The 20,221-nt window shown below is 40.1% G+C and overlaps 1 protein-coding gene across 4 annotated transcripts in view; it reads right to left on the bottom strand.

Annotated features, from left to right (window-relative positions):
* Positions 1-20,221, bottom strand: part of DCAF5 (DDB1 and CUL4 associated factor 5) — a 91,334-nt gene that overhangs the window by 61,345 nt on the left and 9,768 nt on the right. For 2 of the 4 annotated variants that reach the window (XM_040641733.1, XM_040641731.1), the window contains exons 2-5: positions 5,750-5,893; positions 3,206-3,242; positions 2,169-2,308; positions 326-455 (exon numbers count right to left, since the gene is read on the bottom strand). In XM_040641733.1, the coding sequence (XP_040497667.1) occupies positions 326-455; positions 2,169-2,308; positions 3,206-3,242; positions 5,750-5,861 (419 nt within the window). In that variant the 5' untranslated portion in view covers positions 5,862-5,893. Of the gene's footprint in view, positions 1-325; positions 456-2,168; positions 2,309-3,205; positions 3,243-5,749; positions 5,894-20,221 lie in introns of those variants that run through there. The other 2 variants (XM_040641732.1, XM_040641734.1) reach the window with 2 other exon arrangements.

Genomic DNA, 20,221 nt, shown 5'->3' with positions numbered 1-20,221 from the left:
TCATGAGCTCCCAGGCATCTGGGGAATCCTGGACCTAAAAATAGAAGGCAGTACTGAAGGGAAGCTCTCATCTATTTGCCTAGAATTGACCTGTCTAGAGTCAGATTACAATTTATGACTCTCTCGGAAAAGAGTATGGATTTCTCACATTGCCTGTCCCTTGGGGACAGGGCTCCCCTGGGTTCAAAGTCACCAGTATATGTTAGGAGATGGCCAATTGAGATCAACGGCCAAACAGGTTCTCACAACCCTTGCTGACTGATCACATTACCTGAGAGTTGAGGCAGGGGCAAGTTTTAACACCATATGAATAAAGGGGGCTCACCTCTGAGGTTTTCGAATATCCCAGAGTCCCACTCCTTCCTTTGAATTGGCTGTGGCCAATAACCTGGGCTCCACAGGGTTAAACATGACACTGTGAAAAGCTGATGGATAGTTTGCCAGGCAGAAGGGCTCTGTGAATAGAGAAATGACAATCAGCCCCATAGGTCATTCAGAACCTCTGGGCCAGAGGCAGGCAAAGCAGGAATGTGACCCTGTAGAAACGGCCCTAGTAACTGGAGCCCCAAAGCAGTATGTCGTCCCAGCAGTCACCCCTGCTCACAAGGACTAGCACACACACTTTGCACACACAAAGTCTGAAAACAGCAACTCTAACACATATGAACAAACCTGAAGCTATAATACTCAGAAACACTGAGTAGTCTACTTCTTCAGATCCTGTGACAAAACGGATGGTCACAGGAACTGGGAAGGTAAGCTATTTTACAGCAAGAAAGATTGACTTCCACGTGCGTTGAAAAAATTCACAACCAATTACTGGTAGGATTATTGTACCTTAATCCAAATTTACTAGTTTTAGAAATTAAAAGTTTTAAAACTACGCAAAGATTTAATGAAGACAAAGCAGAACAATGAGAAAACTGAAGGCGAGAAAAACAATAGCATGGTCTTCCCTTCTCTCTAAATTGCTCCCTAAACTGAAGAGAAAATAGCCTCAGTCTAGAATTTTATGATTTCATTCCCGGTATTGGAATATTACAAAAAAAAAAAAAAAAAAGGCACCTAACACTTGAACTCTTACATCCAGCCAGCTCCTCATCAACTTCACTTAGAAACCCTGTAGCCCTCTGCCTGTATTAGCGTGCTCCGGGCCAGGAAGGAATCACTGCTACCCAAGGACATACTCTTGTGGACAGTGTTTAGAAGCAATAGACGGTACACTCCCCAGTCCAGGATTTCCACATGGGACACCGCACAGGCCTCTGGACATCCAGACAGAGGAGGCTCTCACCTCCCCAGTACATGGGGATTCAACTACAGCTGCTCCTTGCAGCTACCTTATCTGCCTGACCCCAACAACAAGCTTTTCTTACAGCCTGAGTCTCTATGATGGGCACAGCCCCGCACGTTAAATGCTCTGAACACAGAATAATAAAAAGATCCAGACCCTGTCAGACAAGACAGGCAGGAAAGTAATTCTGTGTACACAGGTATGATCACGACAGAGCTGCGCTAAAGGTGGGGCTGGGGAGGCACTGAGGGTAACGCTGCAGGAAAGAGTCTTTGAACACAGGCAGAGTTACAGAGTGAACGCTCTATGCAGGAAACGAGCTGAAAAGATGCATTTCCTGAAAACCTTCAGAGAAATTCAACAAAACAACCTTCATTTTACACTTCAGAAGTGCAAAGAGCACATCTGGAGGAGGCACTCACATGGACAAACCCCCTTAAACGGAGTGCATCTGCCATCATTTTTAGTTTCTACACACATAGCTGAAATTCGGACGCGAGCACAGAACACCCCCGTCCTCTGTAAATAACCAAGAGCCATGCGTGTCAGCCCCACACACAGCTGGCCCCTAATGGCTGCCCTCTACAGTGAAGTCCCGCATCTTCCACTCCTTGGCGCCACTGAACACCAAGGTACTGTGGTGTTTCCGATAGGTCTACGGGTCTGTGGAGGCTCACAAACGGTTAGAGAAGGCCTGAGAAAGGTGCCTCACTTCTGGCTCAGACGTAGGATGGGACTTCTAGAGACACGCATTTATGCCCCACCATGCCCTTTACATCTCTCCCACTCAGGTTACTCAGGTCATAAACTGCCTCTGCAATGAACCTGACAGCAAACTCTTCTTCAACACTGTCCACCAGCCCTTTGACCCTACCTCCATGGGGAGACTCCCGGATGTCCCAGATGAGAACTCGGCCATCATCTGAGGAGCTGGCAAAAATGTTGTCATTCACTGGGCTCACCGACAAGCCATATACCGCATCTTCGTGAGCAAACACATCCAAGGTCTCACTGCTGAGAGACAGAGAGCAGAGAGAGGCACACAGGCACACACATGCACACCAAGAGTGCAGAGTCCCAGCCCCGGAGTCCCTCACGTAGGACTCTCCCTCGTTTCCAGTGCAAAGTCAATCAAGCGAAACCCAAAGGATGTTGTATTTCCTTAAAAAGTAGGTACTCAACTTTCAGGTAAAAAATAAAAATTCCATTAGAAAAACTTTTTATAGATTTCATGGTGAGTTTGTTTTTTACACTAAATGAGCATAGTTGAAAGTGACTCAATAGATGAGTGTAGTGTTTTCACCTCCTGCAGAATGTATCTGCTTCTGTACATTTGGGGGTGGTGCTTGATTTCCAAAAACAAGGGAGCACTTGAAAGCAGCCAGATCTGATATCAGCAGGGGAAGAAGAGGGTGGATGTGGCTATCTGGTACGTGAGCAAGAGCACGGCTCTGGGACCAGGCGGCCTAAGTTCAGATCCCAGCGCCACTTGCCCTTCAGTTACCTAACATCCCTACACCTCAGCTTCCTCGTCCACAATGAGACCAGAATAGTACTGCTTCATAAAATCATTGTGAGGGTGAAACTGAAGAACGCACGCAAAGCACTCAGAATAGTATCTGGCACATAAAGATTAATTATTATTATGTTGTTGTTTCCTTCTCTTCCAACCTCTCCCTTTAAATTTTCACTAAAAAGTGTAAGTTCACTCCAACTTTACAAATCCTTTTCTTCTTCTTTTAATCAAAATTTTATTTCAAAATTATTACAGAAATCTGTTTCAGAAAAGGACAGCTGGCGTCATGTTATTTCCTTCAAAAAACCAACAACTACTTTGGTCTAAAGAGGTATCTGCCTCTCTTCATATGAAAACCAGAGTCAGTCACCTTCACATACCAACAATCTATTTACCTTTCGACATCATGGAGGATAACTTGCTCATCATTTCCTGTAAGGGAGAAAAGCAGACATTTGATAATTCCTGCAAAGTGCTACCTGTCCATATCATAGTATGAAATTTTAAAGTTTTCAGAAAGCATATGAACAAAGTCAATGTTAATATAAATTAGGAGTATTAATTAGAAAAAAAGTTTTGTAAAAATAATTTAGAAGGATATAAAGAATTTTTGAAAGCCTAGTAGCAACTAGATATAAGTTTCCAAAATGAATTATTCGATGGATTATATATACATATATATGTATACATGTATATACATATATATATATAATATAGAAACAACAAAGAACTGTGGCCATTAAGAAAAAGAATAAAAAGAGTAAATGATCATGGAAAAATTAATTAATTCCTCGAAGCTAGCTTTTTTTTTTAAAGCAAAACACTCAACTGTGAGACTTAGAATACAGATAACCTATGCCTCAGTTTTTTTATCTATAAAATAGGGATAATAATTGTACCTGCTTCATAGGGTCACTGCAAAGAGTACATTTGTAAAACCACTCAGAATAGGGCTGAGCACTTAGTAAGCCCCCAATAAATGTTTGCTACTATTCATATCCTTATCAGCTCATAGCATTAAAATCTGATGATAGTGTGATTATAAGTGATAGGAAAGTTTTTATTCACAACTTTTTTCTCTTGCATTTTTCTTTATTCCATCAAGGAATCTAAAAATACTACATTCACAATATGTGTAGTCCTGCCTTCAAAGGGTTTATATAACCAAACATAAAAACCTGAATATGAAAAGACAAAAGAAAAAAAAATTCCCACTCTACACTGAAAGCACAACCAACAGTCACTTAAATAGAAAGTAATAGTAGCAGTAGAGATGTGGCCCGGGACATCTTAAATTCCTGGCTATAAATTCTATTGTGGGTGCATACCAAGTAAATCAAACTCATACTAATGCCTTCTAGGTAACAGGCACAGCTAAGGTGCTAGGGTACAAGAGGAAGATTGTGCCCAGCCCTTGAGGAACTCCCAGTCCATCTACACAAACAACTAATAATGACAAAATGGGTTATCTTGTTGTGGTGATATGCTCTATAATGGGGACACAGACAAAGGAGCAACTGTTTCCTTCAGGAGCAGATTGAAAGTACATGGCAGAAAAGGAGAATGTTTTTATGGGGAAGAAGACATTTGAACAGAAACTTCAATAACTCAACACTCTTACCAATGGAAGACTTAGGGGAATTGGTGGGGACTGGACAATTAATCATGACCCATGAAGGCACAGCAAGAGCAAATGATACAAGGACACCTAAGATGGCAAGTGGTTTAGTGGCTAGAGTCCAAGTTGCTGGGGAGGGAGATGAGGCTGGAGAAGTAGATAGAAGTTTACACTTAATCCTGTGGACACTGTAGGGTCAGAGGTTCACATGGTTAAACTTTATTTTTAAACGAAAACTTGTGATAAATAAGACGGAGGGTTAGAGACTAGTTGCAGAAATCACAAAGGCCACTGCAACAGTCCAGATCAAAGATAAGGACCTAAACCAGGGCAGTGGGTATAGAAAGAGCGCAGAAACTAAGAGATGAATAGGAGAGGCTTTCAAGTCTAGTTGCTGAGTAACAAGATATGTAAATGAAAGAAAGGGAAGTCTGAGGATGACTTCAAGATTTCTATTAGGCTAAACCATGTGGAACTGTCATTTTTATAGTTAAAGGTGCTTCAATACCAGCAGTTTCTTAAAGTTAAACCTAATAGCTTAAATCATTAGGTGAATGCTGACAATAACTGAGAAAAGGAATTCAGGGAACAAGAGAAAATATTTGTGCAGGAGAGGAGGACTGGTAATTTTGGTTTTAGAACTGCTGCGCTTAAATTGCTTTTAGAACACATAGGTAGATATTCCATGGGAAAATCTGCAGTGCAAAAGAGAAGTCAGGGCTAGAAATGTGGTGGTCAGAAAGGAGTCTGGTTGATAGAAGACATCACCAAGAGGCTGGCCTGAGCACAAGCCATTCCAATTGTACCCTAACACAACGTTTTTCAAACAGGAGCCATCTATGGATCAGGACATCAATTTGAGTAACAACCTTTAAGATCTTTAAAAATAAAATAGAATTTTTTAAAAATCAGAATGTACCACACATAGTAAGGTTAAGTACTATTTTAAATACATGTGTGTGTGTGTTTCTGCATGCCAGATTGCAACGTAAAAAGTTTTCTACCAAAAAAGAAAGAATGAGAGTGAAGGATCAAAAGAATAGAAGGAAGGAGGGGAGAAGGAAAGGAAAGGAAAGGAAAGGAAAGGAAAGGAAAGGAAAGGAAAGGAAAGGAAAGGAAAGGAAAGGAAGGGAGGAGGGAGGAATTGCTCTCATATACCTGTCTAAACTGCTACAATGAAGAAAAGATAAGCTATGGGAAACCAGTAATTCTACAGCTTAGTGAAATAAAGGAAGAAAAACAAGGAGTTATTTTAGCACTCCTTTATCTAAAATCTCAGCAGCAGTGAATTGCCCAAGGTAGAAATCTCCCTTCTTCTCACCTCCAGAGAATACTTTGGTGTTCCCACTGTTGAAAGCCAGGCAAAAAATGTTGGAATGGTGCTCTCCTTTCAGCTGTATGGGCTTGACTCTGGAATGGATAGCTTGTTCCATGTGCCATAGCAGAACCCGGCGGTCATCTCCTCCTTGAGAGGGGAGTAAGAATCGAAGGTTAAAATGGCTGACACTCAGTTTTGCCAGCCTTGAATCCCAACCTTTCCAAAACTGCAACTCCCCAACTCTGTTAAGATTCTGATGGTGCACATAAACCCAGGCTCTACCCCCTTAACCATCAGTAGACACATGGTCTCTAAGCCACTCACTTTTCCCCAGGAAAACTTGAACAGACCTATAGAAATGGAAAGGGATAAACAATGATATTGAAACCCTCAAAGCCACCCTATTCCTGACTTTCCAGAGACTCAGTTGTTTAAATATTTCTTCGCTTGGGGTGCCTGGGTGGCTCAGTCAGTTAAGCATCTCCCTTCAGCTCAGGTCATGATCCCAGGGTCCTAGGATCGAGCCCCGCATCAGGCTCCCTGCTCAGCGGAGAGCCTGCTTTTCCCTCTCCCTCTGCTGCTCCCCCTGCTTGTGCTCCTTCTCTGTCAAATAAATAAATAAAATCTTTAAAAAAAACTTTTTTAAATAAAGAAATAAATATTTCTTTGCTTGCTACCTAAAATCCTTCTATAATGCCCCCCCATCATTTTTGTCTAACAGACGCTGAGTTGGCTTCTAACGCTTGCAACCAAAGAACTCTACAGCAATATTTTTTTTTTTTAAAGATTTTATTTATTTATTTGACAGAGAGAGAGAGACAGCCAGCGAAAGAGGGAACACAAGCAGGGGGAGTGGGAGAGGAAGAAGCAGGCTCATAGCAGAGGAGCCTGATGTGGGGCTCGATCCCACAACGCCAGGATCACGCCCTGAGCCGAAGGCAGACGCCCAACCGCTGTGCCACCCAGGCGCCCCTCTACAGTAATATTTCTAAGCATACTAGTTTTCTCTCCTTGATGTGATCGCACTGACTATGGGACAGCATGCAAATGACAACTAAGGAACTGCCTGCCACAGCACGATCCAGACAGAGCCTAGCTCGCATGAAGCCCAGTCTAGCTCTTTCCTCTGCATAACTTGCAAGTCTGAATTAAATGAGCAGTATTATACTGCATGAGCCAGCTCCTAAAGAATGAGAATATGTATATTCTATGTATTTTTTATATTTCCAGATGCATTAAGAATGTCTGGAAGGATGAATACTTTCAAGTGTTAACAATAATTAACAGTGGTTACCATTTCCAGGGAATAGGATTAAAAGAGGGGAACAGATTGGAGGGCTTTTACTTTTATTTGATATATTTGGCACTGACTTTTTATAACAAGCCTATGTTATTCTCCTAATAAAAATTTAAGTTACAAAAGGGAAACACAAGCAGCAAACCACAGCAATCTCTGTACCTCTTCTTCCCCTCCTCCATTCCATATAACAGCTACAAATTACAGCACATCCATATAAGGGCACACCATGCAGCTATGAAATCAGTAAATCTGTAAGAACTAACTTGGAAAGATGTCCAAAGGTCTTCATTAAGGGGAAATGTAAGGTGTAAAACAATATGTGTACCAAAATCCATTTTGTGTAAAACAACATTTTAAAAAGCTCCATGACCAAAGGAACCTTGTCAATTTTATATACTGTGGAGTCCCCAGCACCTGAATGAGTGCCCCCAAAGAGTAGACTTTGAACTAAAATGCTCATATTTGCATATCTATGCTTATATTTGCCTATCTATATAGCTATAAAAGAAATTGTTTATAGTGGACACCACCTCCAGGCTAGAGTTGGAAAACTTTTTTACTGTGGTAAAATACATATAACATGGAATTTACCATCCTACCCATTTTTAAGTATACAGTTCAGTGGCATTCACTATATTTGCACTGTTGTGCAACCATCACCACTATTCATCCCCCGAATCTTTCTATCATCCCAAACTGAAATTCTGCCCCCAGTAAACAATAACTTCTCCCATCCCCAGTAACCACCACTCTACTTTTTGCCTCTATGAATTTAATTGTTCTAGGTAACTCATGTAAGTGGAACCATACAATAGTTGTCATTTTTATTCACTTTGCATAGTATCTTCAAAGATCATCCATATTGTAGCATGTATCAGAATTCCATTCTTTTTTGAGGTAAATAATACTCTTATACACACATACCATAATTTCTTTACCCATTCATCCACTGATGGACATCTGGGCTGTTTCCACCTTTTGGCTATTGTGAATAATGTTGTTAACAACATGGGTGTTCAAGTCCCTGCTTTTAATTCTTTTGGGTTTATACCACTGGGAAACTTTCATATTTTAATTTTTACTTACTTTATACCTTCCTGTAGTACTTGACTTTTTTCCATAAACATATTTCCTTTTATAATAAAAAAAAAATCAAAGAAGAGACAGTGGCCAAGTCAAACTTATTCTCTCTCCCCTAGAAAGAAGTTGCCTTTGCTCCTTCAGTTCCTTCTTTCTTTCACTGTTGGTCAAAATTAAGTTCTATTCCTCCTCCCCCTTCATTGTCTACCAAACTGAACCCTTAAGTGTGGCCCAGTGTTCTGTGTTTATGATTTGCCTATTTCAACTATGAGTTCTCTGGCCTGGGATGGTTATCTAAATTCTGTATCTTGGGGCGCCTGGCTGGTTTAGTCAGTGGAGCATGCAACTCTTGATTTCAGGATTGTGAGTTCAAGCTCCATGTTGGGTGTAGAGATTACTTAAAAATAAAATCTTAAGAAAAATTCTATATCTATTTTAAGTTAAAGTCATAAATATAAAGGCTGGGGTTTTTGTTGTTTTCTTTTAATGAATAATGACACAGAGGAGTTTTTCACCCTATTAATAGACTTATACAGGCAGTGGGCACTTTAGTTCCCCATAGTTCTACTCTTACTGTTTTTCCCCAACACTGAGGCCACAGGTCAGGGACCTATCATGGCTTTTGCTACTGCGTATCCTATATTACAGAAGTGTTTCTCTGTACCCATTTCTCTATCTAAAGTGTAAAATTAAAAGATAAAAAGGCCCACATGTTTTTTCTACTTACTCATGTTTCTAATCTAATCTCTCTGAGCCTGAGTTTCATCAAATATAAAATGGGGATCACAACAGCTCTACCCGCATGGACTTTATAGATTATAAAGCCAAGTACAAGAGGGTGAAGTAACTTACCATGGTCACACACAGTAAGTAATGTGGTTGAGTTAAGATGCAAAAGCAAGCAGTTAAGACTCTATAGCCTCCATTCTTTTTTTTTTTTGTTTTAGATTTTATTTATTTATGTGACAGAGAGACAGCCAGCGAGAGAGGGAACACAGCAGGGGAGTGGGAGAGGAAGAAGCAGGCTCCCAGCAGAGGAGCCCGATGTGGGACTCGATCCCGGAAAGCCGGGATCACACCCTGAGCCGAAGGCAGATGCTTAACGACTGCGCTACCCAGGCGCCCCTATAGCCTTCATTCTTAACCACTATTCTACGTTGCCTGCCTTACAGAACCAAAAATAAACCATAAATGACAAAGAAATTCATCTAATGGACAACTGAAGGGATTCCCCACCTTGGTAACATGACTCACAAATGTATAGGTTAGAATAAAACAAGGGAGCATAGGAATAAAAATAGATGCTGGCTGAACTGGAGTAAACTGAGAGACCAGGAACAGGGAGGGACCAGGAAAAGACTGCCTGAATTTAAGGATTCTAGCAATACACAAAACTGACAATGGCTTAGTATCCAAAATATACAAAGAATTCCTGCAAATCAATTTTTAAAACTATTAGGAAAAGAGGCAAATGTGACAATTCACAGAAGAGGAAATCCAAATAGCCAAAAAATATTACAGAGGATCTCAACCTCTAAAGTAATCAGGGGAATGCATATTACAATTTAAATACATTCCTACAAAGTGCCACAAGGAAATGTACAAGAATGTTCACTGCATCACTGTTTATAATAGCATAAAGCAAACAACATATTCACAAATATATAAATTAATAAGTTCTATTGGAATACAAATACAAATTAAATCTAAACCAAACAGAACACCATAGAGCAGTTAAAATGAACTAGAAATATGTGTAACAACATGAATAAATCTTGAAAACCTAATGGTAAGTAATAAAGTTTCAGAAGGATATGTAAAAGATAACATTAAGTATATATTTTTAAATATACAAAGTTATACCATATATTGTTCGTAAACACATCTGGTAAAAATGGACTTCGACTCTATCCGTAAAGTTTTGTTTCTTTAAAAAAAGATTACAAGCAAATTTAACAAACTGTCAACATTTTGTCAAATCCAATTACTTTTTTTGCTTTAATTGATTTTTTAAATTTCATGTATTTAACATAATTTTATTAGTTTCAGGTGTACAATATAGTGATTCAACAATTCTATGCATTACTCAGTGCTCATCTCTCTACTTTTATGTTTTATGATATTAAGGAAGTATTGTTATGTCTCTTATTTTAAGTAGGCTCCACACGCAACTTGGGGCTTGAATTCACAACTCTAAGATCAAGAGTCACATGCTCTATTGACTATGCCAGCCAGGTGCCCCAGTATTGTTATGTATCTTAAGTAGAATAATGGCACTGTGGTGCTGTTAAAAAAGAAAAAGTGCTTATCAATTAGGGATGCATACTGAAATAGGCGAAATAGTATCTCTGGAATTTCCTTTAAAATATTCCAGAAAAAAAAAAAAGGTAGGGGGAATAGGTGATCAATAAAATGTTGGTAATTACTACAGCTGGGAATACTATACTTCCATGAATGTTTGAACATTTCCATAAAACAAAACATTTTGGATTTTTAAAATGTTCATGATAGGGGCACCTGGGTGGCTCAGTCGTTAAGCGTCTGCCTTCGGCTCAGGGCATGATCCCGGAGTCCTGGGATCAAGCCCCATATCGGGCTCCTCTGCTGGGAGCCTGCTTCTTCCTCTCCCACTCCCCCTGCTTGTGTTCCCTCTCTCGCTGGCTGTCTCTCTCTCTGTCAAATAAATAAATAAAATCTTTAAAAAAATAAAAATAAAAAATAAAATGTTCATGATAGAGGAGCGCCTGGTAGGCTCAGTCAGAAGAGAATGTGACTCTTAATCTCAGGGTTGTGAGTTTGAGCCCACACTGGATGTAGAGATTACTTAAATAAAGAAAACTTTTTAAAAAATGTTCATGACAGAAAAAGAAAAATTAAAACAAGACTCCCCAGGATGGGCTGGGATACTCATGGCAAAGAAATACAGAACTGATGGCACTTCTATTTATTCACTCAGACCAATGCCAGGCAGCACAACCTCTCCTGAACTGGAGCAGCTTAAAAAAAACAGTTTAATAAAAAAGAAAATAATATCTACACCTATGCACTTTAGAGACATAACCATTCTCAGCTAAGGGTCTTCCAGCATCATCCAGACAGCATTATCTTTAGTGTTCATTCTAGACATTGATAGGATGATTTAATTTTGCCAAACAATGTTTAGTAATTTAAAACACATGGTTATTTGTAGAATGCCTTGGGATCATTTAAAATGATGTGTCCTTAGTATCTAACATGATGATGACAGCCCAAGTCCACAGGAGATTGGAATCACTGAGGCAGAAATTATGGCTGTGGCAGGGCCTGCTTCTTCTACTTTGCCCTCAAGGTTAGTGTCAGAAGAAGTAAGGTGCACCCCCCGCCCACGCACACATTAATTTCCTTAGGCAAGGTATTAAGAGTTCTGTGCAAAGACAACACTTTTCAACCATGTATTGTCAAAAACCACAGTGGGCGCAAACTAGGTCATCACCTGAAATTGCTGAGCTACTTTTAAGCCAGTAGAGGGAGCATGACAGCTGTGGCCAAATCTCTGACCCCACAAAGCAAAGGAGGGCTGGTGAAATAAGGATAAATCAGTTCAGAACCTGAAAAAAACTCGATAGTTCTCCTCTCTCTGTGAATCATCTAGTCAAATTCAAAAGAGTAGAGGTGTATTGGATGCTTCCATGCAGAGAGACTGTCGGACCTGCAAATAATCCAGGTGAAGAGTTTGATCCTTTAAGCCAGCTCTGCGAGCCTGATGGCCGGGGTGCTTCCATGGGGTTGACCCCAGTCTCTCTAGGGCTTCTCTGGGGGAGCACAGGGACCTCGTAGGAAGGAAAGGCCTTTCTGCTTGGCACCAGGACCAGGCAAGGGACAAGCAGAGGACAGGGCTTCTAAGCCTGATTTCCTCATGAACAAATGCTTAGCTTTAATTCATCTGAGAACGCCAAAGGAACATAGCTATTCTGACACTGGTCATTTTGGATTGATTTAATTCTGCACTAAACTCACCAACTCATCCCAAAATGTACTATAATCACACTGTGGCAGCAGTTTCGTAGTTAAAAAAAACCTTTTAAGGGGCGCCTGGGTGGCACAGCGGTTAAGCGTCTGCCTTTGGCTCAGGGCGTGATCCCGGCGTTATGGGATCGAGCCCCACATCAGGCTCCTCTGCTATGAGCCTGCTTCTTCCTCTCCCACTCCCCCTGCTTGTGTTCCCTCTCTCGCTGGCTGTCTCTATCTATGTCAAATAAATAAATAAAAAATCTTTAAAAAAAGAAAATAAGCAAAAACTATACAAGACCTCATAGCATACTGTAACAGAAGTTATTATTTAAAATTATTCTTTTTTTATGGTCCAGAAAAGCTGAGGCCCAGAAGGAAAAGAATTTGTTTTGGGCCTCCTCAGAAATTCAGCCAAGCAGAGGACGGGACTGAGAGAGCATTCTGAAACTCAGGATCAAATATGTCTGCAGCACATTATCTGAAGAGCAAGAGACTAAACCATTTAAAAGGCCATCAGTAGAAGTTGGGTTAAAATTACTGTTCAATGAAACAAACCAAACACAAAAAGACAAATACTGTTCAATTTCACTTATATGAGGCATCTAGTCAAACAGATTAACAATAACCCACAACCCTCGGACCAACTAAGGCATCTAGTCAAATTCATAGTGACATAATGTAGATGGTGGCTGCCAGGGGTTTGGGGGGAGGGGGACAACGGGAAGTGGTTGTTTAATGGGAACACAGTTTCAGTTTTGCAAGATGAAAAAGTCCTGAAAATGAACGGTGATGATGGTTCCATAACAATGTGAATGCACTTTATGCAATGAACTATACAGTTAAAAATAGTAAAAATGGTAACTTTTGTGTTATGTGTATTTTACCACAATAAAAATGCAAAAAAGCTGATTGTTCATGTATGTACCATGTATTGGGACACCTAGGGGAAAAAAAAGCATGAGGCACTTCTGTCTGTACTGACACAGAATAATCACTAAGATAAAAAAGTGTTAGCGACTGTATTAACAATTCAAAACACTATTTTCTTTTTTAAAATGGGATTAGAGCCAGGATTTGGGGTCCTAGCAAAGGTGGTACTATGGAAGGGCACATGAAGTTAAGTACAAGCTCTAGAAGAAAAGTGCACAGATGCACTACCCATGTGTCCCTGGGCGAGGTATTCTACTTCTCTAACCTCAGTTTATGATTCTAAAATGAATAAAATACCAACTATCTCGCAGGGTTGTTGTGTGTATTGAGATAATGTAAAAACACTTACCCAGTGTGTCATATATTAGATATACAGACCCCTCGAAATGTTCTAGTTTCTTATACGTGTCATTCATGAATTTGTCCGAATGTTTCCAACTCTTGTTTTAGGTGGCATAAGAGTATGAATAGCATGATACATTTTTTTAAGATTTTATTTTTAAGTAATCTCTACACCCAATGTGAGGCTTGAATTCACAACCCCGAGATCAAGAGTCACATGCTCTACTGAGTCAGTCAACACCCTGATACATTTTAATAAAAAAATATACATAAATTCATACATGGAAGGGCAGAATCAAAATGTCTAACAGAGGTTACCTGTTGGGAATAGCAATTTTAGTTAATACCCTTTTACATTGTAGGGGCACCTGGGTGGGTCAGTCAGCTAAGCATCTGCCTTTGGCAGATTATTCAGCCTGACTTAAATCTTTTTAGCCTATTTACTCCTTCTTTGCTGTGTATATAATCGCCACTCTGTGAAGCCAAACTTTTTGTGTGGCCCATACGTCTCCTGAATTCTAAGACGCAGCATGAAGATACAGAGGCAGAGCCTGTGGGCCACACAGCCAGCCACTTCAGTGAATGGAAAATAAAGTCTATTTTGCTATTTTCCCAAAGATGAAAATAATCAGATTATTAGTACAGAAATTCATTCACATACATCTTTGCTTGTGAGGTAAGAATTATATAAACCCGTTTTCCAGAGGGGCATCAGAGAGAGATATTGACTTGGTAATAATCCAAGGAGCTATGCGGGAGCCTAAAACCAAGTTGTATCCGTCTTACCAAAGTGGAGAGGCCAAAACACTACTTAGAATTTTAAGTGAGTCTGCCCTACTGCATTACACAGGAAAGAAAAGCATTTTCCATTTTGTCCCCAATTTCTTTTTCCTAGAGATGCCTAGAATTTTGCTGGGTTTTTTTCTTTTTTTTTTTTTTTTTTTTTTTTTTTTAAAGATTTTATTTATTTATGTGACAGAGAGACAGCCAGCGAGAGAGGGAACACAGCAGGGGGAGTGGGAGAGGAAGAAGCAGGCTCCCAGCGGAGGAGCCTGATGTGGGACTCGATCCCGGATCGCCAGGATCACGCCCTGAGCCGAAGGCAGACGCTTTAACGACTGCGCTACCCAGGCGCCCCTGCTGGGTTTTTTTCTTAAGTCATTTTCAAGTGTAGAGTTTTGTGGCATTAAATACATTCACATTTTCACATTGTTATGCAACTATCACCACGACCCATCTCCAAAACTTTTTCATCTTCCCAAACTGAAATTCTGTATCCACTAAATAATAAATCTCCATTCCTGCCTTCCCCCTGCCCTTGGCAACCACGATTCTAACAGAAAGAGACCCTCTTTCTGTCTCTATCAGTTCAACTACTCTAAGTACCTCATAAATGGACTCATAAAAATTTGTCCTTTTATAAGTCGCTTATTTCATCATAAAGTCTTCAAGGTTCATCCATATTGTGCCATGTGTCAGAGTTTCCTTTTAAAGGCTGAATAATATTCTATTTTATGTATATACCACATTTTGTTTGTCCATTCATGCTCCCACCCTTTGGCTACAGTGAGTAATGCTATTATGAACATGAGTGTACAATGTACAAATTATCTGCTCAATTCCCTGTTTTCAATTCTTTGGGGTTTATACCCAGAAATGAAATTCCTGGATCATATGTAATTCTGTTTACTTTTCTGAGGAACTGCCATATTGTTTCCCACAATGGCTGTGCCGTCTTACATTCCTACCAACACTGCACAAGACTTCCAATTTCTCCACATCCTCACCAACACCTGTTATTTTCTGCTTTGTTTTGTCTCATTTCGTTTTTAAGTAATAGCTATCCTAACGGGTTTGAAATATTTGCTGGCCTTTCTGACCTTCCAATAATAGACCAAAATGACTCTCAAGTCCTTACTGAATATCTTGAAGCACATCATGCAGTCTGTTATTTTTCATTATTTAATTTTACACTTACCTACTGTGAAAGTCAGTAATCAGGGTCACCTGGGTGGCTCAGTCCATTACGCATCCCACTCTTGGTTTCGGCTTAGGTCATGATCTCAGGGGTCATGAAACTGAGCCCTGGTTTGGCTCTGCTGGGTGTGGAGCCTGCTTGAGATTCTCTCTCTCCCTCTCCCTTTGCCCCTCCCCTCCCATGCTCTCACTCTCAAAGAAGAAAGGAAGAAAGAGAGAAAGGAAGGAAGACAGAAAGAAAGAAAATCACTCACTCTTCTGCTCACTCACTTCACCCAGACAAAAAGAGTTGCCTGCAGTTTATCCTTATTGGTTTGGTGTTTCACTACCGGAAGGAAATGATGTCATATATAAATTTGAGATATTTATATGCATATTCTCCTCAAATCACTTACAAAAACATTAAGAGCACTACTCTCCAGTTACCCAAGCCTGCCACTTCTGTAATTAGACCTATTTTAGATGCAGATGTAGCATGAGGCAGCACAGCATTCAAAACCACAGGCTTAGAATATAAGTGCATAGGTTCAACTCTCAATGTTGCTACCACTTACTAGCTGAGTGCCTTCAGGCAGGTTCCTTAACCTCTCTCAATTGTATCCTCTCATCTGCAAAATTGAGAAAATAACTCTACCTGTTTTATAGTGTTACGTTAGGATTAATGAGATAGACTTGTGTGAAGGGCTTGGACCACTGCCTGATACATAGTATGAGCTACAGAAATGTTAGCCAATCATGTGCTGTTTGAACTCGAACAATAGCTAGCTTAGCTAAATCTGCTCTGGGCTAGAGGCTATCCTAAGGGTTTTACATTTAGTGGCTCTTCTAATGCTTTTAACAATCCTACGAAGTAGATATTGTTGTTATCCTTATTATCCAGATAAAACTACAGAAAAGCTAAATAACCTGAAGGTACACAGCAATCAAGAGTGGAGTTGGGATCTGAATCCCAGCCAGGTAATCTGGCTCCAGAGACGGTGCTCCTTACCATGATTTAGCCTCAAAACAAATGAGTGACACCTGTCAGAGTAAGGGGCGGACTGGAGAATATATAACCCTTTTAAAGAACAAGCCGCTATACAACTCCAGCCAGTTATTGCCATAGAGGAATGCAGCCTCAAGGTTGCCTGATCTTTGAATTTTTCAAGAAAAGCCAGCAACCTAAGGGGAAGGCCTTTTAAAAAAAGATTTTATTTATTTACTTACTTTGAGAGTGTGTGCACATGTGTGCACACGGGTGCGCACAGGGGTGCGGAAGGGCAGGGGGTGAGAGGGAGAGAATCTCAAGCAGACTCCCCTACTCATGACCCTGAGATCATGACCTGAGCCTAAACCAAGCGCCAGTTGCTCAAGCAACTGAGCCGCCCAGGCACTCCTACAGACTAAAGGATTTTAATGTAACAGACTGAAAATTTCCCTGATATGGTTTCAGGCTCTACCTTGCAACTAATCTTTAAGAAACTTCCACTTGAGTTTTGATAAAATCTCAAAGAATATGCATGGTTATCTGATAAGGCATTAAAATACTTTCCCCTTTTCTAATTACATACCTGCGTAAGGCTGAATTTTCTTCATATATGTCAGCTAAATCAATATTTCACAACAGATTAAATGCAAATGCCTTCATAATGTCTATTATGATACTAAAGAGTTGGAAAGAGGTAATAAGTTACTCCTCTATTTTTTATTTTGGAAAATAGTTACTTTTCATTAAGATATTATGTTAATATAAAGTTTATTATTTCTTTCTTAAATGAATTTTTAAGCTTTATCAGTTTTAAATTCTAATACAATAAAAACCGATAAAAATGACCTACATAAACTGAAGTTCTTTGAGGTCTTCAATGACTTTTAAGGGGTACTGAGACCAAAGAGTCTAAGAATTTTTTATTTAGACAGTGGTTCTCAACCAGAGTGCTCTCCTGCCTGGACCATCTGGCAACGTCTGGAGACATTTCTGGTCATCACAATGAGGGAGGTGCTACTGGCATATACTGGTTCGAGGCCGGTGATGCTGCTGAACACGCTACAAGCACACGACAGCCCCCACAACACAGAATTACCGAGCGCCGAATGTTAATACTGGTGAGGCTGAGAAACTCTGGCTCTGAGAAATATTCAATGACATACCACAAAAAATGTTAATATTGAGAAAACAGTTACAAAACAGCAGAGATGACCTAATTCCAATTTAAAAAAAATTTTTTTTTAAAAATTTATTTATTTGAGAGAGAGAGGGAAAGAGCAAGAGGAGGGGCCAAGGAAGAGGGAGAGAAAGAATCTCAAGCAGACTCCCTGATGAGCCCGACCCAGGTCTCCATTCCAGAACCCTGAGATCACAATCTGAGTTGAAATCAAGAGTAGGGCACTTAACCAATGGAGCCACCCAGGCACCCCTCAATTTTATTTTTAAAATATGTACACATGCATACAAAAAAGGCTAAAAATATGTCCCATGTGTCAAAAATGGTCATCCTAAGTGGTATACTTCCTTTCTTTAAATGTCTCTTTATTTTCTGAATTTCCTATAATTAATACATGATCTTTTTAAAAACTTACGAATAAGTGGGAAGCTTGTCTTCTAAATGCCCTATTCTATTGACTTGCATGATTCAACAGGAAATTCTCAATAATAAAGTATGGAATTAGTGAAATGTCAAAGAACAAAAGCTCCTCAAATAGAGCTAGGGGAACACTAAAAACAGATTCTTGGATCTCAACAACAGTAAGGACTTACAAGGAAGTTATTAAGATAGTATGATGCACTGTTAGGTACTTCCAGACCACAGATCATGTACAATGTCCAGTCTCACTTCTTCTGCCATACAGAACTAACCCGGACAATATGCTCTCCTGATTATATCATAGACACTCTCTTCATTTATTCTGAGTAGTTTCTCATTTTTTCATTTTTTAAAATAAGAACACTACCTGCCTGACTTTTGCAAAATACCCTGCATAAGCAACATTAACAGCATAATAAAGCTTTCTTTTCTCTTCTTGAGCAATTCTAAAAGGGTTGAACCAATGCAGGCCCAATGCTTTTTAGTCCTTTTAGGAAGGCACACAATACCCACCCACAAGCAGGTATAAACAGAGATGTCAACCCTGAGTCTCAAGGACTGTTTGAAGCTGGTTGTCAAACATGCAAATTTCAGCTGTTTCTTGCCAGTATGTAGAAGGCAAAAACACATGCTTCAGCCATCTATGGCAGCTAGTGATATCTGTACTAAACCATCAAACTTGGTTAAGACACCTATAAAAAAAAAAAAAAAGAAACAACAATCCTCAGAGGTTCCAATTAGTCACTTGGCCTTAAGTAGTAACATAAAAGATACAACTGAAATTTAGATACAAGACCTGAATGGAAATCCAGAATGAGAGAAATTGTATAACAAGATTTGACAGGCACCTAGGTTTGCAGAAAATTCCTCCTCCTGAGTAATGTTCTTGGAAGGAAACAGACTTTCCAAAGTAAGGGAAGTATAGGCAGACTAAGAATTAAAACTGAAGACTCAGCCAGAGTGACAGTCTGCCGCCAACCTGGAAAATCTCTACTGACTCATCTCTAAAATAACAAGCACTGCCACCTCCAACTTAATCAAAACAACCATGTTCAGGGACAATGAAACTGCAGACAGAAGGCAGTAGCAGAGGGGCGCCTGGATGGCTCAGTCAGTTAAGTGTCCGACTCTTGATTTGGGCTCAGGTCATAATCTCAGGGTCCTGGGATTAAGTCCTGTGTTGGGCTCTGCACTCAGCAGGGAGTCTACTTGAGGGTTCTCTCCCCACCTCTCCCTCTGCCCCTCCCCCTGCTCATGCATACACACTCTCTAAAATAAACAAACCTAAAAAAATAAGGAAAGAATGTAGTGGCAGAGGAAGCCAACGAAAGAGTTTAACACTTTACTTGAGTAAAGTCCTTCAGAAACACAGAGACTTTACCTACTGAGACCCAATCAGAAGATTCAGATTTTAATCCTGACTGTATGACTTCTAGTCGTAAACTACTCATCACTCTACTTCTTTGCTCCTCTGTGTCCCTATATGTAAAATTAAAAGCTTCAATTAGATGACCATTAGTCTTTTCCAGCAATAAAATTCTATGATTCTACAGAGAGAGAATGTTAGTAGTAAAAGATCACAGTGACAATGGTGAAATCAGGAGTCTAACCCAGATCTCGTAAACTTCTTTATTGATATCATTTCACAACATGAAAGACATTCTAGAGCCAACTGGCCATATACCGGAAAAACCACAATTCCTGAAAATCCTTCCAAGGCCCATTCTATACATTTGAGGGGTCAACATTTAATCCAAATGTATTCTGGGTGCTGCACAGATACTTCATAACATGGAGTTTTAACAACATGGTTTTAATATCAATATCACATCCACATTTTGGATTAAAAAAAATCTCAGGAAAAAAAATCCCAACTCAGTGGGGAATCATTCCCCAAAACACCTTTCCTTAAAATCAACTGCAAGAAAACAACCCACAGGAAGACTTTTTTTTTTTTTTAAGATTTTATTTTTTTCGACAGAGATAGAGACAGCCAGCGAGAGAGGGAACACAAGCAGGGGGAGTGGGAGAGGAAGAAGCAGGCTCCTAGCAGACGAATGTGGGGCTCGATCCCATAAAAGAACGCTGGGATCACGCCCTTAGCCGAAGACAGACGCTTAACGACCGCGCCACCCAGGCGCCCCGGCAGAATTTTTTTGACAAACTTTCTTCTTCTGAACTAATAAAAAGAAATAGGGCCACATCTGGCCCCAAAATTGAGGGGATGTTGGAAGATGAGAGGTGGGATTGCAGAATATACCTTGGTGGGGGGGGGGGGGGGAGGACTGATCA

The sequence above is a fragment of the Ursus maritimus genome, unplaced genomic scaffold, assembly GCF_017311325.1.
Source record: "Ursus maritimus isolate PB19 unplaced genomic scaffold, ASM1731132v1 scaffold_25, whole genome shotgun sequence".
NCBI lineage: Eukaryota > Metazoa > Chordata > Mammalia > Carnivora > Ursidae > Ursus > Ursus maritimus.
Note: the sequence above shows the minus strand (reverse complement) of the source record. Positions and strands in the feature narration are given on the sequence as shown.